Source organism: Carcharodon carcharias, chromosome 1 (assembly GCF_017639515.1).
Source record: "Carcharodon carcharias isolate sCarCar2 chromosome 1, sCarCar2.pri, whole genome shotgun sequence".
In the NCBI taxonomy this organism is placed as follows: Eukaryota; Metazoa; Chordata; class Chondrichthyes; order Lamniformes; family Lamnidae; genus Carcharodon; species Carcharodon carcharias.
Window position 1 is genome coordinate 14,828,213 of NC_054467.1, and position 27,281 is coordinate 14,855,493.

General features: G+C 43.6%; 1 protein-coding gene across 10 annotated transcripts in view; it reads right to left on the reverse strand.

The window, feature by feature from the left end:
- lef1 (lymphoid enhancer-binding factor 1) overlaps positions 1–24,861 on the reverse strand; it is a 171,503-nt gene extending 146,642 nt beyond the window's left edge. For 7 of the 10 annotated variants that reach the window (XM_041198290.1, XM_041198255.1, XM_041198316.1 and 4 more), the window contains exons 1-3: positions 24,347–24,858; positions 24,063–24,129; positions 23,752–23,891 (exon numbers count right to left, since the gene is read on the reverse strand). In XM_041198290.1, the coding sequence (XP_041054224.1) occupies positions 23,752–23,891; positions 24,063–24,129; positions 24,347–24,556 (417 nt within the window). In that variant the 5' untranslated portion in view covers positions 24,557–24,858. Of the gene's footprint in view, positions 1–23,751; positions 23,892–24,062; positions 24,130–24,346 lie in introns of all 10 variants that reach the window. The other 3 variants (XM_041198263.1, XM_041198272.1, XM_041198325.1) reach the window with 2 other exon arrangements.
- Between the last annotated feature and the right edge of the window lie 2,420 nt (positions 24,862–27,281).

Consider the following 27,281-nt stretch of genomic DNA (forward strand, 5'->3'; position numbering starts at 1 on the left):
AAACAGGGCCCACAGTCACCACTACTGAGACAAGCTTTCAATTCCAGATTTTTATTAATTGATTGAAATTATTAATTAAGCTCCACCAGCTGCCATGGTGGGAATTCAACCCACATCCCCAGAGCATTAGCCTGGGCATCTGGATAACTATCCCAATACCATTTTCACTACATCACCACCTCCCCATCAAGTTGTTCTATTAGGAGTTGAGGTCACCACCACCGCCTCCCCCCCACCCCCCGCCTCTCTACTCGTCCACAACAAGATAATCAGGCACTTACGATACACTCTCCGGGATAACTGCTTCAGGTCTACATTTTATTAGCTTCAGATCACATCACATGGAGCCGAAAATCAGTGAACATTACTTGACTTTGGCTTGAGGCATGTGTCTGTGCATCGGGGATCATTTAATTTGCAAGCAGGGCATGGACAATCTTACTAATGACAAGTTAATTATTTCCTAGTCTCTGTCTCAGAGGTAACTATGCTTTTATGCGCTACTTGCCTCCCCATATTTCGTCTTCATTGGGGAGTATTCTTTTTCACCATAAATGCTTTTTGCTACTTATTCCCCTCCAAGCCAACTCCTTGTAGAGAAGAATATGGAACAGAACAAAGCACTGGCATCTCCATATGCAACAACTTACCAGGAGCAACTGAAGAAGGACTTATTCCATTTTAGGATCTCCTTTCCCCTCTCCCTGCCCCACATGATATGGTGGAGGTTATCAATAACTTATATTTGTATAGCACTTTTAATACAATGAAAAGTATCGCTGAAAAAGTATATTTTGTCGAAACTTTTTGTCTTGCACTCATCAGGACAATCGCAGGAATACCAACGTCAGGGGAAGCAACAACTTTATGCTGTGTGAGAAAAGGATGCTGATTGGAAGGCGAGTGGACTCTGATTGGTAAAGGCATTGCCATGGAGAAGGCACCAGCTAATGATGACTGTCAGTTAACTGTCAATCATTGTTTGAATTTTAAACCGGGCTACCCCAATCATATCATTTCACTCGGTATATCATGCAAACTCATGAATGGGCCGAAGGCTGTCACTTTCAGCACTGAAAAGTGTCCAGTCTACCTCAGAATACCATGGAAGGGCAAGGTACCTCAAAAAATTTGAGCAACACGTGAAGCTAGCTGTTTCACGCTGCTACTATACAATAGCAACAAGAGTGGTATTCACCACTAACAGGATGCTGTCGTCAAGCCAAAAAGACGTTCTGCCTTTCACACAAATGAGTAATGTGGTATATGAATTTCAGTGCTGGTGTGATGCTACGTATGTAGGTGATACGTGCCAAAGGCTGGTGGATCGTATCAAACAGCACATCCCTTCCACTGTTTGCAACGGACATGGTACAGCCTACACCGAACCAGCTCCTGCTTGCAAAACTCAAAACACAGCAACCAAGATTAGATGCGATTCCGTGATTGGACAACGTTTGCTAAATAATCCTCAGTGTCCTGAAAATTACACTGACAACCAATTTAAAATTGTCACTTGGGCTCGCAATGTGGCACATTTGCAAGTACTGGAAGTTACATATATTAATTCACAGTACCTTGTTCTCTGCAGACAGAAAGAACATATACACACATTGCGCCTATTTCAGCTAAACAAAATAAGTGACAACCATTTGCTGGTTCATTCCTCAGGGCAGTGCCTTGACCAATCAGAGTCAAGCTGCCTGGTTTAAATTTCAAACAATGTTTGGCGGTTAACTGACAGTCACCATTAACTGGTGCATTCTCCATGGCAACACCTCTACCAATCAGAGTCCACTTGCCAACCAATCAGCACTCTCTTCTCAAATAGTATAAGGTTGTTGCTTCCCCTGGCATTGGTATTATTGCGATTGTCCTGATGAGTGCAAGATGAAAAACTTCCACAAAATGCCTTTTTTCAGCAATACTCAAGTTCTGTACTACAAAATGACAATAAAGGGGCATTATAAAACAAAATATGACAGCGAATCACATAAGGAGATGTTAGGGCAGATGAACAAAAGCTTGGTCAAAAAGGTAGGTTTCAAGGAGAGTCTTAAAGGAGGAAAACAGGGTAGAGAGGCAGAGAAGTGTAGTTGGTGGGAAGTGGGAATTTCCAGAGCTTGGGGGCTAGACAACTGAAGGTACGGCTACCAATAGTGGAGCGATTAAAATCTGGGATGCTCAAGGTGCCAGATTAGTTGAGCGTAGATATTTTGGAGCACTGTAGGGCTGGAGGAGATTACAAAGATAGGGACAGGAGAGACCATGGTGAGGTTTGAAAACAAGGATGAGAATTTTAAAACTGAAGCATTGTTTAGATCAGTGAGCACAAAGGTGATGGGAGGGGAGTGAGTTAGGACACCAATATCAATCTCACCAGACAGGAAGGCTAAATGTTAATTAACACTGGGATTTAACTGCATGCCTCCCAGTTGAGAGGCTAATAAGAACATCATTGTTACCTGACACTCTAAAGATCTTATTATTTTCCTTACTTTCAACTGTCCTCAAAACATGGGGCTGGTTTTAATAGAATACCTTCATACCTGCGCCCCCCCCCACCCAGCCCCAGCTAAAAAGTTGGGTTCGGAGATGCACAACGCCGCTCCCAACACTTCCCTGCAGCCATTTAATGTGGAGAGAAGTGTTAAGTTGTTGGAGGTGGGACCTCTGCCCCTCTTTCGGGAGCAAGTCCCACCTTAGAGAGCTGCTAGCCAATCGGATGGCCGGCAGCTTGTATCCCAGCAGCGTCACCAGGAGTGGTGGCCACTGCTGGGATTACAAGCCATTCTGCCACGATGAGCAACCAGGTAAGTCCAGGTCTGGGGTCCCATTGGCACCAGGTTGGTAGTCCTTGGCGAGGGTGGGAGGCATGTTCAAGAGATCAGGGGGGAGGGTTGAAGGGGGCGAGGATGATCTTGGGGGGTGGGGGGAGGGGTGGTGTGTTGCCACCGTTGGATCCAGGGAAGCCACAAAGGAAGCTCCCCTGCTTTGTCCAACACCAGCCCACACAGCTAAATCTGCTGGGTTTCCCATTTGGCATCCAATGCCACAGCTAGGATGAGGCCAGTTAAAGGTCTCACTAGGTCCAAGGACAGATGAGCCATCTGATGGTTCCCCCCTCCCCTGTTTAAATGCCATGGGGGGGCAGGGGTGGGCGTGTAGTTATCAGGCACAGCACCTGCTGGATTTTACATGCCCTCCCAATCCACCTTCAACCCCACTGGTGGGGGACCACAAATCCAGCCAATGGTCCCAATGAATAGATGTGGCATCCAGTTGAAGCTCTTCCCCGCAAATCGCTGTTGTCTCCCAACTCCTTACCCACTTTTCCACCAATTCCCATTCTACATTGGTCTCAAAGGGTTCTGAGGAAAGATCACTGACCTGGGAACATTAACCTTACCTTCTTCTCTGCACAGGGGCTGCCTGGCCTACTGAATATTTTTGGCATTTTCTGTTCTTGTTTAAGATTTCCAGCATCTGCAGCATTTGGCTTTTTGTTGTGTTGGTGTCACTTACTATCTGCATCTTTCAATGTGCTAAAATGATCAGGGCTTAACTAATTATTTAACTGATTAATTCAAGAATATTTGGTTTCCATCTCATCTCAAGTGTAGCAATCTACATCATGGCATTGGTATATCACACTCTCCCACAGAAGCAAAGGTTTGCAGCACAGAAGGAAGTCAATCGGCCCATCAGAATGGTGCTAACTCATTGCTAAAATAATCCAATTCAATCCCATTACCCTGTTCTCTTTCCACCCCGCACCATCTTCCTCAGCTTTTGGTATTTAGCCCATTTTCTCTTAAACAGTCCCGTACATTGGTTCCAAATGGGTGCATCTTATGAATAGGCAGTTAATTGACTAAGATATCTTGAGCATAGAGGCTATGTTGTGACTCAGGTGACAAACTGGTTCCCTGGGACCCAAACAAACAGGTAAAAATAGTTCATGGTCTGAACTATGATAAAACCCCAAAGAAATGTTCCTTTTCCAAATTATTGTCATTCAATTGAAACACAATTGCCCACAGACCAACAAAGCAACAAAATGGTGGCATTTTAACATACCTTCCTCACCCATCCTCTGAATATTTTGGAGAAGCGAGAACAAAGGAAATTTTAAGAATTGAAACAGAAAACTGAAACGTGTGCGTGCAGCAGTGAAGAACAGTTAGCTGTTAAAGTCCCCTCTGTAATCTTATTCATGACTGTCTGTGCGTCAAGCAGTGACCTATTGTATATCAGACAATTACATGAATGAAAGGTGTACTCCTCTAATCTTTTGTGAATCCACTCACAGGACTGCATTCCTATACTGTACAAAGAATAGACTAATTCTACCAAACAGACTTGGATGAACTGAAGATTAGCAGTGTCCAAAAATAAGTGATCCGAGCTGGGCAATGCAACTTCAGTGTGTAACCTGAAACTCCATCCCACAAACACAAGCATATCAAGAATACCAAGTTGTTCCCAGCAGAGCTCAGCATGGCTGTAAGGGAGAGTAATTCACTATCACGGCAGTTGTGTCGGAGCAAAGATGGAGACTTCAAGGGGGTCCTTTTAACAATTGGTGATGGTCCAAGAATCAGCTTGATTCATTATTGAATCAGCTGCCAGTAATACTGCCTGCCCAATTGAAGTGAGTGTAGGAGAAACTCCAGCATCTTGTATAGTGGGGAGCCAACTTCATATCGCCCATTTTAAACCCACACCCAAAGTTATAATCACCCTCAAGATTTCATCTTTCTTTTCATTCATTCGCAGGGACTGCACATGACTGCTATTACCTATTCATAGGTGCCCTCGAAACAGCTAGGTGGTTGGCAAGGCTACTTCAGGGGGGTTTATCATTCACTGAGTGGTTTCTTTGCATTTATGTAAAATACTCAAAATTCTTGCATTGGACACAAAGTGGCTTTATATAAAATCTGATCATAAATTCCATGACTGCTTGTCATGTTTTGACACAGTTCTGTTAGTACTAAGGAAGATATGCAAAATGCTAGAACTGCCCTGAACCACAACATTTGAGGGTACATTTCCTTTTGTTAAAAAAAAGACATTTAGACAGAATCTAACCCCTTGACATTCACAACGTTACCAACATTGAATCCTCCACCATCTACATCCTGGGGGTTACCAATGGCCAGAAACTGAACTGGACCAGCCACGTAAATAATGTGGTTACAAGAGCAGGTCAGAGGCTGGGAATTGTGTGGCAAGTAACTCACCATCTGACTCCCCAAAACCTGTCCACCATCTACAAGGCTCAAGTCAGGGGTATGATCAATTACTCTCCACTTGTCTGGATGAGTGCGCTAAAGAAGTTTGGCACTATCCAGGGCAAAGCAGCCCCCTTGATTGGCACACAATCCGCCACTTTAAACATTCATTCCCTCCACCACTGGTGCACAATGGCAGCAGTGTGTACCACTTACAAGATGCACTGCAGCAACTCACCAAGGCTCCTTGGACAGCACCTTCTAAACCCACAACCACTACCACTTAGAAGGACAAGGACAGCAGACAAATGGTAACGCCACCACCTGCAAGCACCTCTCCAAACTATACACCATCCTGACTTGGAAATATACCGTTCCTTCACTGTTGCTGGGTCAAAATCCTGGAACTCCCTCCCTAACAGGACTGTGGGTGTACCTGGTAGGCATCCTGATTGGCTCCTTGTCAGGCAGATACAGAGCAGAGGCCTCAGCACGAGACATACATACAAACATACAAGTTAGGAGCATTCGACCACTCGAGCCTGCTCCACCATTCAATAAGATCGTGCCTGATCTGAATGTAACCACAACTCCACTTCCCTGCCTACCCCTGATAACCTTTGACTCCTTTGTTAGTCAAAAATCTTTCCACATCTGCCTTAAAATTATTCAACAACCCTGTCTCCACCATTCTCAAGGAAAGAGAGTTCCAAAGATTCACGACCTCAGAGAAAAAAATTCTTCTCATCTCCATTTTAAATGGAGCAGGAAAGGTTTGCTGTTGGGGTAGAAATGCGAAGGAGAGGGGTTGCAGCATAGATTGTAGGGCTGGGAGATAACTGGGGGATTTAAGGGAGTGATCACGGGGAGGCAAGAAACTGATCACTGGAAGGGGTCTGAGGAAGAGTCATACGGACTCAGAACGTTAACTCTGTTTCTCTCTCCACAGATGCTGCCAGCCATGCTGAGTTTTTCCTGCATTTTCTGTTTTTATTTCAGATTTCCAGCATCCACAGTATTTTTGCTTTAATCACTAAGGCTCCTTCGACAGCATCTTCCAAACCCATGACCACTATCATCTAGAAGGACAATGGCAGCAGATAGATGGGAACACCACCACCTGGAAGTTCCCCTCCAAGTCACTCATCACCCTGACTTGGAAATATATCGGCCGTTCCTTCACTGTCGCTGGGTCAAAATCCTGGAACTCGCTCCCTAACAGCACCATGGGTGTACCTACACCACGTGGACTGCAGCAGCTCAAAAAGGCAGCTCACCACCACCTTCTCAAGGGGCAGTTAGGAACAGGCAATAAATGCTGGCCCAGCCAGTGAAACCCACATCCCATGAATGAATAAAACAAAAAGTCTTATGGGGTAGGGGGGAGTTACCTGAATCGCAGAGAGGGAAGCAGGTTTAGCTTGTGGTGGGCTGGGAGGGAGGGAGTAGCCCTGCTTCTTCTGGCCTGCAAGCAGTGCTGGATAAGCACTTACCTCTTCCATGCAGCTATCTTCACCTCCCTTTAGCTGACAGGTTTCCCAAGGCACGAGAAGCCTGGCCATTTGAGGGTTGAATTTAAAACGGAGATAAAATCTGAGGCACGCAGCCCTATTAAAAGATTTAAATGGCCGATGTGCATCCAGGGAACACCTACCTACCAACTTTGTAAAAACTGGAAGTGGGCAGGTTAGAGGGTTCAGGTTTGAGATTTTTTTAAACTTTATATCCCACTCAATACTAACCCACTAGTTTTTGGGGGTTAAAATTGCCCTCCTTTAGCTTGGCATCTTTTAGCTTTCCCCTTATACCTCCATGAAGCCCATTTGCAAGCTCTTTCTATGTTAAGAGTGCCAGGTGCTCCCGGGACCCATGGCCGAGATAGATCTACCTGTGCTCATGGCCTTGCATGCTAAGATCTTTCTGAAGATTTAGCTTTAGTTTTACTAGGGCTGCTCAGGAGATTCACCATTAAAAAAAGAGAAATAACACAGCTTGAACGATAACATTATTTGCAGTATGTGAATAGTGTGTTACCCAAGTACGGGCTTAACCTCACTGGAAAGGCAGCTGCAGTTTGCACCACATATATACACGTATTAGACAACAAGAGCAAAGCAACTCTTGTGCAAAAGGTCAGACCGATATGAATAGCATCCCCAGGTGTTATTGTGGTTAACTTTATTTTCAGTGTTAGCTGAGCTACCTGAACACTTATCTTTTCTCATCATTTGAACACCACCCCCCCACCGCCCCCTCTCTGCCAACTCATCAGATAAGATATCCGCTCAGGTACAGTAGCTTAGCTTCTGCAGTGCGAGGCAGACACATCCCACCACATCAGCTTGCCGACAAGCTGGCTACACAGCAAGCGGTAAACAACAGAAGGCAGCTTCATTTGGCGATTTGGGGTAGCATTTCCAAGAGGGTTTCTCTCTTTGCAAAGAGAATCCCACGAACAGCAGAAGGCTGAGCCGAATTTTTCATTCCGTTTGCCAGCCAATTGGAATGTCTTATCTCACACGGTGAAAAAGTGGGTAAGTTGTGTGATAACTTTGTGATTAGTTTCACTGGCAACATCAACCCCCAATTTTAACCCAATGCACAACTGACGTATCACAGAATTGTTACAGCACAGATGGAGGCCATTCTGCCCATTGCGTCTACACCAGCTCCTCGAATGATCAATTCACCTAGTGCCATTCCCCTGACTTCCCCTTGTAAGCCTGCACATTCTCCCATTTCAGTTAATAACAATCCAATTCTCTCGTGAAAGTCTCGATTGACCCGGCCTCCCCCACACTCGCGGGCAGCACGTTCCAAATCTTAACCACTTGCTGCATGAAAGATTTGTCTCCTTCTTTCTCCATTGCTTCTTTTGCCATTCTTGATCCTTCCGTCTGTGGGAAAGGTTTTTCTCTTGTCTATTCTGTCCAGACCCCTCATGATTTTGAATATCTGCATCAGATCACCTCTCAAAATCACATGGGGTGTGAAAACAGGTTCAGCTCGATTCCTGCCAGGTGGGTTAGGTTAAAATCAGGGCTATGGTATTCAATGTTCCCTTGAATCTTCTTGTGTGTGGCCACGGCATGGTCCCTTTAAGATCCTGTGTGGCCATGCATCTTAAAGGGACAATAGTTGAGCGCTACCTGTTTGTTGCAATGAACAGTATGGTCCAGATAATTACATGCCCAGCACAGATTCAAAGGATATTGATGGTATTTTGCTTTCTCAACATCAATCTTATTAAAGGCTTTGGCCCATCATTCACAAAATACTCTAGCAGGACCTTGATAAAGCCTCTCCCCCATCCCCCACTTCAGCTGCTCGCTCTCCCCCGCTCGATTTTACCAGAAATAAAGGCAAACAAGACAGAAAAAAAGACACAACTCTCACCAGCTCTCCCACTCCTTCCTGTGCGAGCCGTGAAGCAGCTTCCCAGCACTTCTTTGTACAAAGCTCCCTCAGTGATTGAAAACAAACCCACAACACCAACTGCAGTCTTAATTTACCTCCAGACTTGTCCATATTGGCGGCTTTGCCTTATGAGGAGAGATTGAGGAGACTGGGCCTATATTCTCTGGCGTTCGGAACAATGAGAGGTGATCTCATTGAAGTCTACAAAATTCTTACAGGGCTCGACAGGGTAGATGCAGGAAGGATGTTCCCCTGGCTTGGGGGGGGGGCTCTAGAACCAAGGGACTTAGGGGGCAGGCCATTTAATACCGAGAGGAGGAGGAATTTCTTCACTCAGAGGGTGGTGAGTCTTTGGAATTCTCTACCCCAAGGGCTGTGGAAGCTCAATCATTGAGCATGTTCAAGAGGGGGATTGATAGATTTCTAGATAGTAAAGATATCAAGGGATATGAGGATAACTCTAGAAAGTAGTGTTGAGGTAGCAGGTCAGCCATGGTCTAGTTGAATGGCAGAGCAAGCTCGTGGGGCCGAATGGCCTACTCCTACTCCTATTTCCTATGTTCCCAAGTATTCTAATGCATTCCTGGCCGATCCCCACATTCTACTCTCTGTAAATTTGGCCATCTAAAACTTTGCCACCTGTGTCCTAACTTGCTCCATGTCCCATCCATCATCACCACTGTGCTAGGTGACCTACATTGCTCCTGGTTAAGCAATGCCTTGACTTTATGCTTCTCATACTTGTTTTTAAGTCACACCAGGGCCTCAGACATCGGTAATCTCCTCCAGCCATGCAACCCTCCTGAGATATCTGTACTCCTTCAATTCTGGCCTTTTGTGCATCTCTGATTTTCTTCAATCCAACCATTTTGTCCAGGCCTCAGCCACCGAGCCCCTAAGTTCTGGAATTCTGTCCCAATACCTCTCCACCCTGCTTTCCTCCTTTAAGACACTCCAAAAACCTACATCCTCAACTAAGTTTTTGGTCATCTGGTGTAACAGCTCCTTAAGTAGCTCATTGTCAAGTTTTGCTTTATGACACTTAAGTGTAGCAACTTGTGTCATTTTACAGTGGTAAAGACATGATATAAATACAGGAAGTGTTTTTCCCCGTTTTTTGGTTTCAACAATTACTCAAGGTAGCTGAGGAAGTGGGTGATGCTGTCAATGGTGGATGGGATGACTTCATGCTCTCAGGCTCTTACTGTTGATGTCTCTTTTTAAATTCTACTTTTAATTGAAGCCTGATGTTTGAAGTGTCTGGAAATCACACCTGACAGGAATGCTGAAGATGGCAAGATTCGCTAAAGTTACATTGGGAAGCAGGGAGTTGGAAAAAGTCTCGTTTTAAATCTACTTTTGTTGGTACTTTATCCCCCGTTGACTCCTCTCCTTATGGTGTCGGTACCTTGCTGGCTAAGGATGGACGATGGACGATGGGGGCAGGAGGCTTTTGCCTTCTTGTTGTCAGACTTGCCTTAGGGTGGCAAGAGGCTGTGTACTATGAGGCACATCACAACCGGGCATGACTCTATCATCAACCAGCTCACCATAACATTTCACTTCAACAGGCGTGTACAAAAATTGGCTGATGGGCAGTCCACAATATTTTTCCTTCCATTGTGTTTGTTGGGAAGGGTGCATGATGGGCAGCCCATCCAATGTTGGCCACGTGTACCCTCACCAATATTGACCATTCTGCCCACTATGATTGCTGAATAATGATCAAGGTTAGGAATCTAAGGTGCTGGGGCCAACTGCAGTGGTCCACCCCCACCATCCAATCACTTTAAGTCCAGTTTCCATAGTTGTAAACAATCATCTTTTGGGGTACAGTCATTTTCCTCAAGAGACTATTACAATGGAAATGAATCAAAGGTAGGACAGATCACATGTGGTGTTGCAGGGTGACTGAGGTCCAGTACGTTAGTTGCAGGCAGATCAGGGTTCTGAGTAAGGTTAGGGACCCTTTAAGAGCCTCCCCTTTAAAGATAATTCCACCTAAAGTGGAAGCACCTGGAGTGGGCGGAGCCAGCCCCAGCCGAAGTTAAGGGTTGAGAGAGACAGCGAGAGAGAGAGAAGAGAGAGACTTGGGCACTGAAGAGTTGGTTTTAGTAATATTGATTTGTATTTTGTGCATTGATATGTGCTTGGAACTTGGATTGGTCAAAGGCTATTGCTTTTAAATGTCAGAAGACTCCAAGACAGTAGAGCCTTGGAAAAATAGTCTGCAGAAACTATAGAATTAACAGGCATATGGTCTTGTTCTGTCAGTGCTCTGTGTTCAGTCTGAGACAGACGCTTTCCAAAGTAAATGTCTTGTCTTCAGGAGACAGGGTTACATAGAAAGTACAGCACAGAGACAGGTTTTAGGCCCAAATGGTCTAGGTGTTTGGGCTCCACATATTCCTCCACCCCTCCAATCTTGCATCTTCTCACCTTATCAGCAAATCTTCCTTTTCCTTTCTCTCTCATGTGTTTATCTAGCTTCCCCTTAAATACATCTATGCTATTCACCTCAACTATCCCATGGAATAGAAAGTTCCACATTCTAACCTCTTTCGAGGTAAAGAATTTTCTGCTGAATTCCTTATTTGATTTATTAATTTAGATGACACTAGATGAGATGAATCATCTTGTTGGTTATATTCTGACACCGTAGACCAGTTTCACCTGGGACCTGATCCTCAAATGTATTACTTCATTCTGAACTGATGTCAGGACTCGCTTTCTGCAAAGATATTTAGGTTATGAGGTTTTGTTCTTGTGTCTGCTAAATAAACAAGCAATTGAAAAACTTACATCAAAACAACAGTTCCCAGTACACCATCAAAAGTTTCAGGTCCTATGACATTCTCAGTCCACAGAACCTGGCACAGGTCTGGATTAAGCAAACCTAATTAGATAAATAAGACCATAAGGCATAGGAGCAGAAATTAGGCCATTCGGCCCATCGAGTCTGCTCCGCCATTCAATCATGGCTGATAAGTTTCTCAACCCCATTCTCCCGCCTTCTCCCCGTAACCTTTGATCCCCTTACCAATCAAGAACCTATCTATTTCGGTCTTAAATACATTCAATGACCTGGCCTCCACAGCCTTCTGTGGCAATGAATTCCATAGATTCACCACTGTCTGGCTAAAGAAGTTTCTCTTCATCTCTGTTCTAAAAGGTCTTCCCTTTACTCTGAGGCAGTGCCCCCGGGTCCTAATCTCTCCTACTAATGGAAACATCTTCCCCACGTCCACTCTATCCAGGCCTTTCAGTATTCTGTAAGTTTCAATCAGATCCCCCCTCATCCTTCTAAACTCCATTGAGTATAGACCCAGAATCCTCAAACGTTCCTCATATGTTAAGCCTTTCATTCCTTGGATCGTTCTCGTGAACCTCCTCTGGACCCACTCCAGGACCAGAACATCCTTTCTGAGATACAGGTCCCAAAATTGCTCACAATATTCTAAATGTGGTCTGACCAAAGCCTTATAAAGACTCAGCAGCACATCCCTGCTTTTATATTCTAGTACTCTCGAAATAAATGCCAACATTGCATTTGCCTTCCTAACTGCAAGTTAACCTTAAGAGAATCCTGGACTAGGACTCCCAAGTCCCTTTGCACTCCAGATTTCTGAATTCTCTCCCCATTTAGAAAATAGTCTATGCCTCTATTCTTCCTACTAAAATGCATGACCTCGTGATTTTGAAGAACATAACTTGCCATTAATGAAGTGCCAATAATTCAAGACCCAGTTTCTTCCCCATCTTTCCTTTCTCTTTTGAGGTCTTGTTTGGGGCTTGAGCCTTGGTTCTGGAAGGCCTGGTCTCACTGGGCCCTCGAACATTCAGGTGCTCACTCCCTACTTACACCAACTGGTTTTCTAACAGACAGCCAAAGGCTCCACCCCTTACAAGTGGGTTCAAGCCCCAGTCCAGAGACTGGAGCACATAATCTAAGATGGCACCTTAATGTATTCCAAGGGGGAATGGGGGGTAGGGCTCAATATTAGAAGCTCCATCTATCAGACAAGACATTGAACTGAGGCCATGTCTCAGTTGGGCCTAAAAGATCTGATGACATGACTGAAACGAGAGCACAGGAGATTTCCCTGTGTCCCGGCCAATGTTTATCCCTCTATTGACATCATTAAAACAGATTATCTGATCATTTAATTGCTGTTCATTGGACACAAAGGATATAATATATTCTATTTTTCCACTGACTAACAGGGGTTGGGGAAATCAAGCAAAGGGCCTGCCAATCCCAGTTACCAAATTCTGTCCGCACAGAGAGAAACACATTACTATTCATCTGGGTTTCACTTGGGAAAAAGGTTTTGCTTATAAAATCAGGCAGCAACAGTACTTTCGCATAAAATAACTAGCTTTGTGGATCACAAAAATTAATGGAAGGAGGCAGAACAATGGATAGCACACAGGCTTCCAGGATCAAAAATAAAATCGCAAGTAATTAAAGGTCAAAGATTACAAAGGATCGTGTAAATTGAGATTTATCATGTGATGTGCACAAGACATGAGAAACAGATTCTACCAGCCTAGGTCTAAATCTATAGCTCAACACTGAGGCTAGGCAGAAAGTGAGAGAGCAGCCATTTATCTGCCACATCAACATGCGAGGGAGACTGGAATCGAACCAGGAGCGGGCCAACATGTTGTGCTGAAGAGCAAACCCAAAAATAACAAAATGAGCCATGCTGGAAGTGAGCAGAGTCTGCCCACCCACCCCATGCAAAACCGGTCATTTTAATCTGACCCAGACTCATATACCAAGTCACCTTTAAACAGTCCAGCCTGAAGTCACAGTAACATCAAACAAGTACAGTATCCTGCTGCCGCAGCCAGCAAAGTTCAGTGTAGCTGTGGCTGGGCTATCCTAATATCTCCTCACATGACTCAGTGTCAAACTTTGACTGATTACGCTCCTATAATGCGCCTAGGGATGTTTTGCCAAGTTAAAGGCGCCATGCAAATGCAAGCTGTCATTGTCATGGCTGACGGCTCAACTTGTAGCTGTTGGGAAACAGGGAAAAAGGGAAAGAAGTGGAGAACTATGAGGAAAGGGACTAATCGGGTAGTTCTTTCAAAGAGCCAACTTAGTCACGATGGGCTGAATGGCCTACTTCTGTGCTGCATCTTTCTAAGATTCCATGGTTCCTATTTCACCTATGGCATCTCAAGACAGTCTTTAGCAATTCACTCTGACTTGTCAGTGACTAAGTTTAAGCAAGATTCATGAAATATGAAACTGCATTGTGCTGATAAACACTAGGGTCCTCGTTACAGTTGCCTTTGCTCCTTGGACACTTTTACAATTGTGAGATTTATAAGATTTATAAGATGTTTTGGGATGGTCTGCAATTTGGGGGAAAATGAAGGAGGGGTCATGTGACCTGTCCTGAAATTTGCCTGACAACAGGCCAGGGTGGTTTGATTGTTAAGAGATTAAAGAGGGCACAGCTTGTTATACCAGGAAAAAGGTGCAACAGTTGCAGACAATGGCAAAGGCAGCTGTGATGCTGGTGGACAGACAGTGACTCTCCAACGCCCCAGAAAAGTGTTGAGAATGCCAGGTTGTAAACAGTTGTGCTTTAAACTGTCCACTTAGTTCCAAGATGAAAGAAATTTGGGGGCATAAATGATAGCTAATCAGCATCCCTACCTGGATAAAAGCCCTGTGTGCTTCACATTGCCATGGTGGTGGACTGTTTTTTGAAAGGAAGGGTACGGAGGAACCCATTGTGATAGAGGGTTACAGACTTGCCTAAAATATCACTGAATATCACAGGCACGTTAGTCTGCCAGGGCCGGCTAGATGCAAAATGTCTCTTTGGTTTAGCTGCTGGAATGTGGATGGAAGCTCACACTTGGATTGAAAAGACCAAATTCATGAGGAGCCAAAATGAAACTGCAAGATTCATCTGGCTTCTGCTCAAAGGAAGATCTCCAGCGACACTCCCACACTGAAGGACAGTTCTGGGGTTAGATGTTACCAGGATGAGAAAGGGAAAGAAAAGTAAATCCTCAAGAGCGAAGATTCATTTTGGACTGATTCTAAGAGAACTGACAGTGTGACATAGATCTGTGAAGTGTGTTTTTTTGGTCATGCTAAAAATAAGAAAGGGGGATACTTCATGCTGTGGTTTAAAGTATAGGTTGCCCACAAAGGTAGTGTTTAGTCAATAGTGTTTTAAGCTTTTGTTACAGTAAATGTCTTAAAAAGTATCTTGTTGTGTCCTCCTTTCAGCTATTAACTAGAAGTTTGAATTTCATTTTAAAAGTTATCAGCCTCTACAGGGATTGTAACAACACCATTTTGCAACTTGGATGTTTTCTTGGAGTAACTAGGTTATCGGACATGAATGGGATAGGATAATCACGCTTAAGAGGCTCCAAAGCAAACTGCTTAAGAGATCTCATAACCAGTCTCCAATTCTTGGTATGCTCTCCCCTTTTGGGCATATCAACCATACCAAAATTTACAGAACCAAGTGAACAGCCAAGGCTTAGAGTCCTCCCATGTAAGAGGCTGGTGCAACATAACTAGCTGCAACTGAGTTACTGACTAGTAAGAATATCAGCGAGCTTCCAATTGCATCCCTTCTAGGGTCATCCTACCTTTCCAACATCGGCTTACAGAATTATCTGGAACCACATAAAAAGAATCCCAGTCCCCACTAACAGTGCTATCCCACTATGTCCGATAACGAGGCACCATCCTTTAGAATGGGCCAAAACAACTCAGCTTTTGCATTATCAATTCTGCCTCAAAACATCAATTTGGTTCCATCCTGAGGCACACTACCTTGGAGCCATGTTGACCATAAAGAGACTGCGCTTACTGCTCCATACCCATCCACCACCCACTTTCCCCATTCAAGAAGAACAGTCACTGATTTGGGCAGTCCCTTTACATTTATACAACACAGCAAGAACTCCATTTCAAAATAAATTTTCAGCCATGTGTTCTGGCAACCAACCTCAGAGATAGAGCTGCAGAGGTTCAAAGATTAGACACTCAAGGTCAACTGGATGCTGAAGAAAATTAGACCTGGACTGACACTTTAGTGCAGCACTGAGGGAGTGCTGCATTTTCAGTGGTGCTGCCTTTCAGATCAGATGTTAACCAAAGGCCTGTCTGCCTACTCAGTTGGACCAAAGATCCCAAGAAGCAGGAGGGAGTCTTCCCTGGTGTCCTAGCCAACAGTGAGCCTTCAACCAACATTTCCAAGACCAGATTAACTGATCGTTAAATAAAGATAAACTGTTGGAAGGTCGATAACCGGAGGGCATAGGCTTAAGGTGATTGGCAACAGAACCAGAGGTGACATGAGGAAAAACATTTTTATGTGTTATAAGTTCGGATTTGGAATGCACAGCCTGATAGGCTGGGGGAAACAGATTCAATGGTGGCTTTCAAAAGAGAATGGGGAAAAAAATTACAGGGATTGAGGAAAAAGCCAGGATGTGGGACTTACTGGGTTACTCTTTGAAAAGGTCAGCGTAGACTTAATAGGCTGAATGACTTCCTTCTGTTCTGCAAATTCTATGATTACCATTTGTGGGATCTTGCTTTGCTGTGTCTCCCTACACACCAATTTGTGACTACACCTCAAAATTACTTACTTGGCTGTGAAGTGCTTCGGGAAGTCACGAGGTCAGGAAAGGAGCTATATAAATGCAATTTCTTTCCCCTTTTTATACCCTGAAGCAATATTTTGCTGTGCCAAATAATACTGCATGTATAAAATATTACTTTTTTCCCAAATATTCAGCAAAATGATGCTCACTGCCCCTGTAGTTCAATTTACAGTGCAACAGCATGTCCCCTCACTTGATCAAGAGAGAACACTGCCTGTTCTTGTTCAGAACATTTCTTATTGGCAAAAATACCATGCTGAGAACAATAAACTCTGATACACAAACTTCAATGTACAGATGATAAAGAATAAAGCAGATGGCGGCATGTTTCTGAATACTAACACCTTGGGAGCTTACAAAACCCTGGAACCTTGTTCTCACATCTTACAACTTTATCTCATCTCCTAGGTGCAATACCACTTTGCCGCACACTTCTAACCATGTGGTGCTCTACACCAGTTTCATATTCAATGAACTGGGGGCTAGCGTTACAAATAAGTTCCCTAGTAATAAAGCTAGCCCCATAACATCTACAAGCCAAATTGTAAAGGGAGACACAAACCATTTCCCCTCCTTGTACAGGTTGTACACGCATGCAAAGGCTATATTTACTTTCCCCACAATTTGAATAAATTTTGTTACTCATCAAGAAGATTAACCAAGTTTAGACTCAGTATTTTACTGTATTTAATATTTACTCCATGGCTGTAATAATCTGAAGAATACACACATCTCAGTGGGGACCAAGAAAGTCATACTGGAAAATAAGAGAGTTAATGCTTCCCATTATAGTTCTGCAGGATCTCTCTTCATTAGTGGTTGCCCTGCTAAATTTTCTTCTTTGAAGCTTTGGTCTGTCATTACAGCAAACCTTTGAAGCTCTGTCTGTCGTTAATTCTAACAGTAGGGGAGCAAGGTCGCGCCGACAGGGGTGTCAGGTCAGGACCAGTACAGCCAGTACCTTCACGCAAGGCAAGTCAACTTGAGAAGTTGGCTAGCTTACTAAATTTCTTCAGTATTGTATTTTATTGTAATGCAATAATATGTGTTTTCTATGATGCAGAAGATGCACAAAGGCAAACAGAATTCCCACATTTAGGGGTTAACATGATGGACCATTTAGCTCCTTTAATCAATAATGTTTTGCCAAACAGCAAGCAAAAATAAATACTAAATAAATGCCACTACTTTCACTGTCAGCACAGTTAAAACAGCGAAGTTTACATTTAAAAGATGCGGAAAATAACATTGTCTATTTGTAGCAGTGTGTCATAACCAAGGGTAATCACTGTGATTCACATCCATAGCACACAAACACACCGAACACTTTAAGATACAATGGCACTCCATTGTAAGGGGATTAAACTCATAAGCCTAGAAATTACATTGTGCAATATTTGCGTTATGAACATTTTAATACGAACCTTCGTTGCCTATTTTCGCAGAGGTGTTAATAATTCCAAAGTAATTCAATGCTAAACATATTACGTGTGTTTGGACATTTCTATTTCACAGTGCAGCTTCTAAACTCTTAAATTTTAAAAAAAAATCAAACCTTGCATTCTTCACCAAGTTGATTTGCCATTATCTGCAATTACTCTACTATTCACTGAGAGAAATGTGACTCGTGCTTTAGAAACTGCAATGCCCAATGTCTGAACAGAGTAAATACACCACCATTATGAGTATTACATCCTATTTGATTTTACAATTATGCTGCAAAATTATTTAATGCATTTGGGTTCTTCTAAACTTAGCAGAGTGATGCAAAGTAGCCTGCTGCATCTTTTCCTTTGATCTTAAGACATCAATATTTCACTTAGGAATAGGCATGTTATTCTTTAACCCTTTCACTGATTACTCTCAGAAGATGCTGTTATCTCCTTCAAGTTGTTTTGAAGATTAATATTTTGTTTACAATGCATTTATTTTAATTGATTTGGTAACTTTGCCTGTTTTATATTGCTCATCTGTCATAGGAGGTAAAACGCAAGAAAAATACTTGGTGCAGTGGTGAGAAAGGACCATAGAAAAAGAACACTCTTCCTGCACCATTAGAGAAAATATATTATGCACAAAGGCAAGGTAAATGAAGAAAGCAAAGCATAGTATAGATGTGCTACTGACTGATTCAATGCTACATTTCCCTTCTATTCTCTCATTCCCAGAAAGTGAATCAAAATACATCATCTCCACATTCTAGAAGAAATCGCCAAATGAAACTTAATTCTTGCTCGGCTACAATTAAATGGGAACCAATGACTAACCGTGGTCTTTTTCCATAGGTCCACCCGGTGGTTGCCCAGCAATTCAACTGCATGAGGTATCCCCACTAAACCAGAGCTTGGCAGGTGTGCTTTCCATCAAAGGTTGGTGGGAGAAATCACTGGCCCATGAGTTTTACTGAGAACCCTGGGCGATCTTTCCCCTACTTAGTCCAGAGGTGCTCTGCCCAGTTCTAGCGCTAGGCTGATCAGCTGATATATTATCCTTCCATGGGAAAACACAGGGAGGTACAGTGTGTATCTTTTGGTATTTCAGACAATCTGTCTAGGCCAACAGGAAAGATCATTTCTCAGATAAAACAATGCCGCTATCTCTCCTGACAAATTAAAACTGACAGTCAGTCTACCAAAACAACAAGCAGTACAAAATTTATTTATCATATTTCACAACAGAGGCAACACTGTGGCATGTACAAAAGTCAAGCTCTATTGTACTCTCCCTAAGAGTCATGTCTCACTTCATCAATGTGGGAACAGGGCTGATTTGAGCATGTGCTCACAGACATAGTGAGAGAAAATTAAACTGTACTTTCCATTATCTGATAAAAGTGAGCTTAGTGGTGAGAAGGACTGCCTCTTTCAACAGTTGCAATGGTCGAAGACTGTTTACTATAGAGGTTGTGGTGAGGTAAATCTGCCCTTCTGATGGCATTATTATCATTACAAGCAGCGAACAACAGCTGCAGCGTACTGTGCAACAGAATGCAATAGAACAAGACGATAACTTTAAATCAACCATTTAAAGTTTAAGCAGGCTACGGTTGAAATAGAGGGGCTCTAATTAGTAACAGCATTACACACTATAGAGCTGAAAACAGCAGAACACTGACAATTAGCAATACCATGCATTTCCGTGGCACTCTTAACATCACGAAACATTCCAAGGCATTCCACAAACATTGACACCAAGCCAAAGGAGAAGATAACCAAACCTTGGTAAGGGAGAGAGGTTTTTCCCTGTGCTTTAAAAGAGGTGGAAAAAGATAAAGGTGAAGAGATTTGGGGAAAGCGTAAGGCCTAAATGGCAGAAAACACAGGGAGGGAATAATGAAGCGAGACAATGCACAAGAGGCCAGAGTTGGAAAAAACACAGTTTTCAGAGGGTTGCAGCGCTAGAGATGGTTTCAGAGATCGTGCAGGTGCAAGGCCATGGAGGGCTCGGAAGCCAAGGGCAAGAATTTTAAAATTGATGCATTACGCTGGACTGCAAGCTAATGTAAGTGAGCAAGGGGTGATGGGAGAATTGGATCTGATGCAAGCTGGGAGGGATCTTCACCATATGGACGCGGTAATCATAAGCTGCTGGCAAAAGTAACCATTTGCAGGTTTTGTTCTTGTGAATACTATAAAGCAGAATTAGTAAAACACATGGGGCCACTGAACATTCACTCATTCACAAGATTCTTTGAACAAACTACGTGAAATTGCGACATGTTTTTACCTTGGAGCACAAATGCTACCGCAGACCACAGTGAGGTCTCTGGGCATGCAAAACGCGAGCGAACATTTATTCTCGACTGCATCTGCTGCTCACTATTTTGCACCTACACAGCCTTGTTTAAAAAAAAATCCAGTTCAAGCCCTTTTTGTTAAAAAAAGGACTGTTTACAAGAACTTTGCAGCCTTCTTCACCATGAGTAAAGGTCATGCACATCTTTGCTTCCCACATTGATTATCCAAATTCTACGTCAGGCAATAATTGCATATATCTATTATAAACCCTAAGGAGCATGCAGCACCATTTTCTTTCTCTCCAATATTAGTACAATTTTCCACTTAAGCAGAATAATCAAATGGTGATTTGATATTTTCTATGAGCTGGGTGAGAGCAAAAAAAAAATCCATCAACATTACATTGTCACAGCAAAGGCCCAAGCAAACTGTCAACTTCAAGATGACCACAATTAAACCCAGTTTAGTAATGCCCTTCAAAAAAACTACCTCATGTTTACAACTATTTCGGTTTGGTACCAAATTTGCAAGTGCTGAGAGTGTAGGACAAGCTGCACTGAGGAAAGAGTGGTGTAAATTTGCTCACTGCAGGGTCTGGCTAGTACCTTGCTGCCTGGCCTGCTGAGTATTTCCAACATTTCCTGTTTATGGTTCAGATTTCCAGCATTCGCAGTATTTTGCCTTTTGTATCAGCACCTCATGCAAACTCAATGCGAAGCAAAACTCAACGTGTGAATCGCATTTGAATCCCTTATTGACCTATCACCCCTGTCCTTTCCCCTTACACCTCCAACCTCAGTGCAATTCATCTCGTTCACCCAGACTGTAATCTGAAACCATTCAAGGCATGTCCTGCTTCAAAGACACAGTAGCATGTAAATACCAGGACAGAATGAATTCTACCATGTTAACAGAGTGTTATGGCAAATTCTGTCAGAACTGAACCATATAACGTTAGCATGATGCCCGCCACCACTTAACTTCAGATGCTTTCGTACACACAAACTCCCTAATGCAACACTTTAACAAACATTGGCTTGGATAAATTGCCAAGATTAACAGGCAGATTTGAATTTCTGCTTCTCCCCTTCACTATGGGATTAGCTGGTGAGCGAATCAGACAACATGTCATATACTAATGCTAGAACTCCTCAGAAAAAGATGTTCCAAAATCACGAAAGGAGATGAACTCCAACTTGGCCAACAGAATTTGGTTTAGGTTTGACCCTTGGTTTAAAAGGGGTTAGACTAAAGGAACACGTGAACCAAACATTGCAACAGAAGTACTCCACTCCACTTTACCCCTTGTTCATTATGAATACAGGATGCTTCAATACTGCGTATGGCTGATGCTACAGTGTGGGCAGCAGGTGTTATTGCTTTCACCTTGGTTTTGCCTAAAGAACCATGCAGACAAACAGCAGTTTCATGTCCCATGAAATATGAACTCCTACAGATTGAGGGCAATGGGATGTATGCATGGGTCACAATGTTGCAACAGTCCGACATGTTGTGACATCGCTGTGGCATGTGTCCCATGTTAATCAATGCGTCTTAAACTCAAATAGCTTAATTACTTTACATAGTATTACCTAGGGCTTACAACACAAATGGGCCATTCAGCCTAACAGATCAATGCTAGTGTTTATGCTCCAGATGAGCCTCCTCTCACCCTACATTTTTTTTGTTTGTTCATGGGATGTGGGCGTCGCTGGCTGGGCCAGCATTTATAGCCTATCCCTAATTGCCCTAATTCAGAGGGGCATTTAAGAGTCAACCTTATTGCTTTACCTCATCTGTCAACATATCTTTCTATTCTGTTCTCCCTCATTTACTAATCAATCTTCTCCTTAAATACATCTATGCCATTTGCCTTGACTATATCACATGGCAGGAAGTTTCACAGTCTAGCCACTCTGAGTAAAGATGTTTCCCTGAATTTCTTACTGAATTTTATACTTATGGCCCTTAGTTTTGGACTCCTTCATAAGTGGAAACAATTTCTCTTAAAGCTACTTTAATGAATCCCTCCGTAATTTTAGAGACCTCCATTAGGTCATCTCTGGGCCTTCACCTCTCCTGAGAAAAAGATCTGTGCTTGTGCAGTCTATCCTGATAGTTATAACCACTTGGTAGGTTATTTGTCCCCCTCTCTCTATCACGAACATGTAGTTAATCCACAATTTCATGTGCACTTAGTGAAACCGACCACAGTACAATGTGGGAAGTTGACCAATATGGGAGACACCAGCTGACAACATCACTGCGACTGGCTCGTCCACAGCAAACCGCCAACCAACGCAGGGCTGACAAACCACTGGGCAGAGTCAGAGAATCCTTTGCAAAATGGATTGGCTCTGAAATAGGAAGCCATCCAGTTTGTAGGAGGATAGAACTATTGAGATGTTAGGTCAGCACTGTCTCAAGCCCTCAAACCCTGACTGCATGCATGGCAAGGATAGACAACAGACCCACACTTGTGCCTCAAACAGATCGCTTCACAAGTGTGGTATAAACCACAGCCAAACGAACATTTTTTTTAAGGTTTTGACATCAGAGCACATGTCACATCAGCAGAGAGAGTTTAACCCACACTCGCTCTGGGATCAACCCATGCAGCCAGTTTGCTCTGGGAGAAGCCTTGCGGCTTCTTGGTCAGTATTTCAATGTAGGTAACCAACTTCAAAGAGCAGACTCAAATGACACCAGATCTGTGGTCATGTATCACAAATGTATAACTGAAGTCAAAACGTTCTATCACAGAGGTTACTCTTATTTGAAACATCCCTTAATTCCATCACAAAATCTTAAATTCACAGCCCCATCAGACAAAATTCCAGATTTTTTTTTAGTTGTTTTTAAATGTGGGATTCCTTCTGACACACACAAAAAAAACCCGTCGTCTGACAATCAGCATTGAGTGTTCCCCACTGACAAACACCAGAGACCTTGTGTTCCTAAATCAACAGATTTCAACCACCCCCACCCACCCACACCCACACCACCTCCCCCCGCCCCCCCCCCCCACCCCCCACCTTGGAGGGTGGTGAGGAGACAGGGATTGCAAACAACCGTCCCCATTCTGCACTTTCTCAGTAACATGGTTTTCAGTAGAAGCCTGTTGTGCACATCTCGTGGCCTATTTAAACTTAGCGGTTAAAATTATTCTGTGTTTGTTTGGCTTTTTTTTCTCTCCCTCTCTTTGTGTAGAGGCGGGCTAGCAACAGAAAAAAAATCTCTTATCTGCCAGAGAGACAGCGGTGCCGCTTCTAGACAAAACAATCCGAAATATAAAAGAGGTCAAGCAATAGCAAAAAAAAGTCACGTTCTCATTTGGACTTGTAGATTGTTTTAAAGTCATTAGTAAATAACATGAACAAAACGCGCACACACACACACACACACACACACACAAACATACACACTGCGGTCTAGTTAATTTTAAAAAAGTAGAACTTGCGGGTGAGACAACGTATCGAGGATTTTACTTAAAGAGGGAGAACCGGAGGCTGCGACTCTTTATTGTCGAGAGAGGTAAAGAGGGGTGACATCCCCGGACTCATAGCTTTTGACAGCCTGACTCGATACCTGAGTTAAGCTGCGGGGGATGGGTGGGTGGGCAGAGGGAAGAAAAGGGGCTGTTTACTCGCATCTCTCTTGTAAATAGTCACTTACAAACAATCACTACTGCAAGCCTTGTGACTCACCGTTCTGGGGACAGGAGGAGAGAGGGAGCCGTTGTTCAGGTAAGGGTCGCTGCTGAGATTGGGGACCATGATGTATCCTGGTTGATAAGTGCAGTAGGCTGGACTCTTGCTGTACATCGCTGCATCCTGTCTTTTCCCTACTAAAGTTTAAAGAAAAATAAGGGAAGGAGAGGAGGGAGGGGGTGACCCAGAGAGAAAGGGGGTGGTGGGGGGTGAGGGTGAAGGGGGGGAAATTACACCAGAAATTACACACTAGTAATGAAGCACAAAGTTGACTGGGAAGAGGCGAATGCTTTAAGCAGGCTGCTCACCCTCCTCGATGCTCGTTCTCACTTTGTCCCGAAAGGGCTCTTCGCTAACTTGTGCTCGTCTGCCCACCTAGAAAGTCAGTAACAAGTTTTTTTTTTTAAAAAAGGAGAGAGACAGGGTAGAAAAGGGAGGGAAAAGGGGAGAGAGGAGAGGTTAACGCAGGACAGAAGTGAGGATGGTTGTTCGCGGTTCGCTCGGGTTTACTATGTGTGTGTGTGTGTTAGTGTCTCGGAGTGTGGCGTTGGGGTTTGTGCTTTCTCTCTCTCTCTCTCTCCCACTCTGTTACCTCGGGTTCGGCCGAGTTGCTGTTGCTTTCGCTGCCCGGGTTAATCTCGGACTCGTTGACTAGCGATGACTTGAGGTCGGCCAGATCCCTCTCCTCGGTGGCGCTGATCTCCGCCAGGATTTTGTCCTCCTGTTCCCCTTCGTCCTTGAACGAGATCATCTCATCATTCGCCCCAAGCTCCGGGTCGCCACCGCTGTTCAGCTGCGGCATCCCTGTTTTTGGAACTTTAGACAAAATAGAATGGTGTCTTTTTTTTGTTCTAATTTATGGGGAAGAAGTCTGGAATCTTGGAAGAGAGAGAAAAGAACTGGCTTTAAAAAAAAGCCAGTCCTTATTTGTTTTTTTTTAAAAATCTGCAATAAAAATTCTGAAACAAATCCTCAAGTTCCAGGAGGAGAGATTGCTGATTCCTCTCTCTCTCTCTCTCTGTGGTTGAATGCAAACTGTTCCCTCGCCTACTTTCTGTTTTCTCTCGCTGTCTTGGGAGTGAAGCTAGTTAAAAGCAAACCCAGAAGACTAGTTGGTTGGTTGTATTTGGAGACGGCGGAGAGTAATGCTTGCAAAAAAAAAGCAGAGCCAAGGAGGAGGGAGACTAGGGGAGATCAAAGCCGTGCCGCCGGGGTGATTGACAGCTCTGATTGACGGGGGGGAGCTCCACAATTGTCCTTCTGCAACTCTAATAAGATGCAGAGCAGCCTCTGCAGGCGAAGACCTAAGAGATTTTGCACACAGCGAGAATTTTTTTTTCCCCAAATCAATGCACAAAATTATCAGCCCTATTTTAACCCCCCACCTCCCCCACCAACGCCCCCCCACCCCCGCCTCCCCTCACTTCCAGCCTTATTTTTGCTTGCTGAATGACACATACCGTGGTCAGTGCAGCCTCGTTTAACCCAGTCATATCTATGTTAGGATTTTTTTTAAAAAAAAGGAAATTATCCAGATCAAACTGCAAAAAGTACGCCAAGGGTTTAATCAGAAAGAAGGATGCTAATTTAACACACCCCAAACCCCCCCCCCCCCAACCATTTTAAAACTGCAACCTTGTAAGTGTACGAAATGCCTGGATAAAAAGTCCCAGGTCAACTTGGCACATTAGATCAAAGGAGTTCAGTTACATCCCAGCACAATACGCGACTACTACAGGTACAGTAGGATACTCTTGCAGCATTGTGTTCACCCTCTTTTTAAACACACTCACTCACACACACACACACACACACACACACAGGAAAATAATATTATGTTAAAACCGGGGAAAATTTTCAAAGGAAAGTCAAACAGTCCCAACCACAATAGTGCAGCCCCCTCTCTGTTTATTATCTGTACTCGCATTTTTGAAAACCTCAGCAGAGCCCTAAACCCCGTGTAAATAAATATGTACTTGAACATCTTAGTCAAGTTCTGCCGAGACAAAGAAACGCCAACAACACATGGGAAGTGAACATTCCCAGGGCGTCCTGAATATGTCATGTTTCATAATAACGAGGAAATCTTTTTTTTGTTTAAAAAAAAAAGCTCATTTACCCTGGCAATGGTATCCAGTTTCCCGGGACAGTGATCTTTCGTTATACATTTGTCTTAATTCACAAAACATTCAAGGCAGCACAAAAGAATTAAACCTGCTATCGACCTGAATGTTGATATGTTCATTTAGATGCACTTTATCTAATCCGCGCTATGGCAATGGGATACCTTAAGAGGCAGGCCTCTGGGGAAAGAGCAGGACAAAGCGCCTAATTGGGCTACTATTTCAAAGAGCTGGCACACACACGATGGGCCGAATTGCCTCTTTCTCCGTTATTGGATTCTCTCATTACACTCTGTAAATTTGTAATGTTTTCTACAGCTGATCCTTCCGCGGAAATAGGATGTGTGTTTTTTTTTATTAATTCTGAATGCTAAATATTTGTTGTCGTCTTGCAGTGAGTGACTGCAATCACGAGCAGTTCGATTTGAGGGTATTCCCAGTTTGGCCTTCATACGGTTGAACTTTTTTTCCAATATCGTTTGGCGCTATATTAAAAAAAAGGGCAGAAGGAAGGAGGAGGGGGTTTGATTTATGCCAAGCTCATTAGCTCAGGAAGCTTCAACTCCAACGCAACACTGCGAGCAGACAACCTGTTGCACCGTGAGTGAGTGGGACTGAGACACAGAGAGAGAGAGAGAGAGAGAAAGCAGAGTGCTTGTGATAGGGGCACTCAGTCTCTGATCTAACCGACAGACATTCCCCTCAAACTTAAAACACAGAGACACGCAACATCAACAAATGACTCCTGGCAAGAGGGAGACGGTGAAAGACATTAATACTGATTTTTAAAAATCAAAATAACACAACCAACTTGTGTGTTATGTGCTGATTTAATCTGCTAGCGTGAAGGACAATTGAAACAGAAATATTGTATCTAAGCACCAATCCTGCTCTTACAGATACGGTCTAGGTATGAAAATAAGGTAAAATCCAGGACCAAGTGGAACAAAACCGGGGGTGGGGGTGGAATTGGGTTTAAGGATTGTGGCAAGAGCCTTTGATCTGACCGACATAGCACACAGATCGGCAAGACGTGGCACTAAGAGGAGCTTTGAACATCAGGGCAAGTCCCCAACAAGTGAGAGGGAAATGCCAGCACCGTGTGTGTGTGTGTGTGTGTGTGTTTTAAAACATCTTTAAATTCGGTGTGGGAAATTTCTTCTCAGAGTCCCCTTTCATCTTGCCGAAAGGACAAATCTGGATAAACAATTTGGGGAGAAAAGGTGGGGAGTGGGGAAGTGAAGTGGGGGTGGGAGAGGGGGAGGGGGGTGGGAGAGGGGGAGCATTGGTATAAATCTTTTATTTGAGAATCCAAAGTTCTGCAGAGAGAAGCAATGTTTTAATATTTGTATATAAATTCTTTTTTTTTGTTATTGTTGCTGCACAGATTCCGGCTCTGGGCTT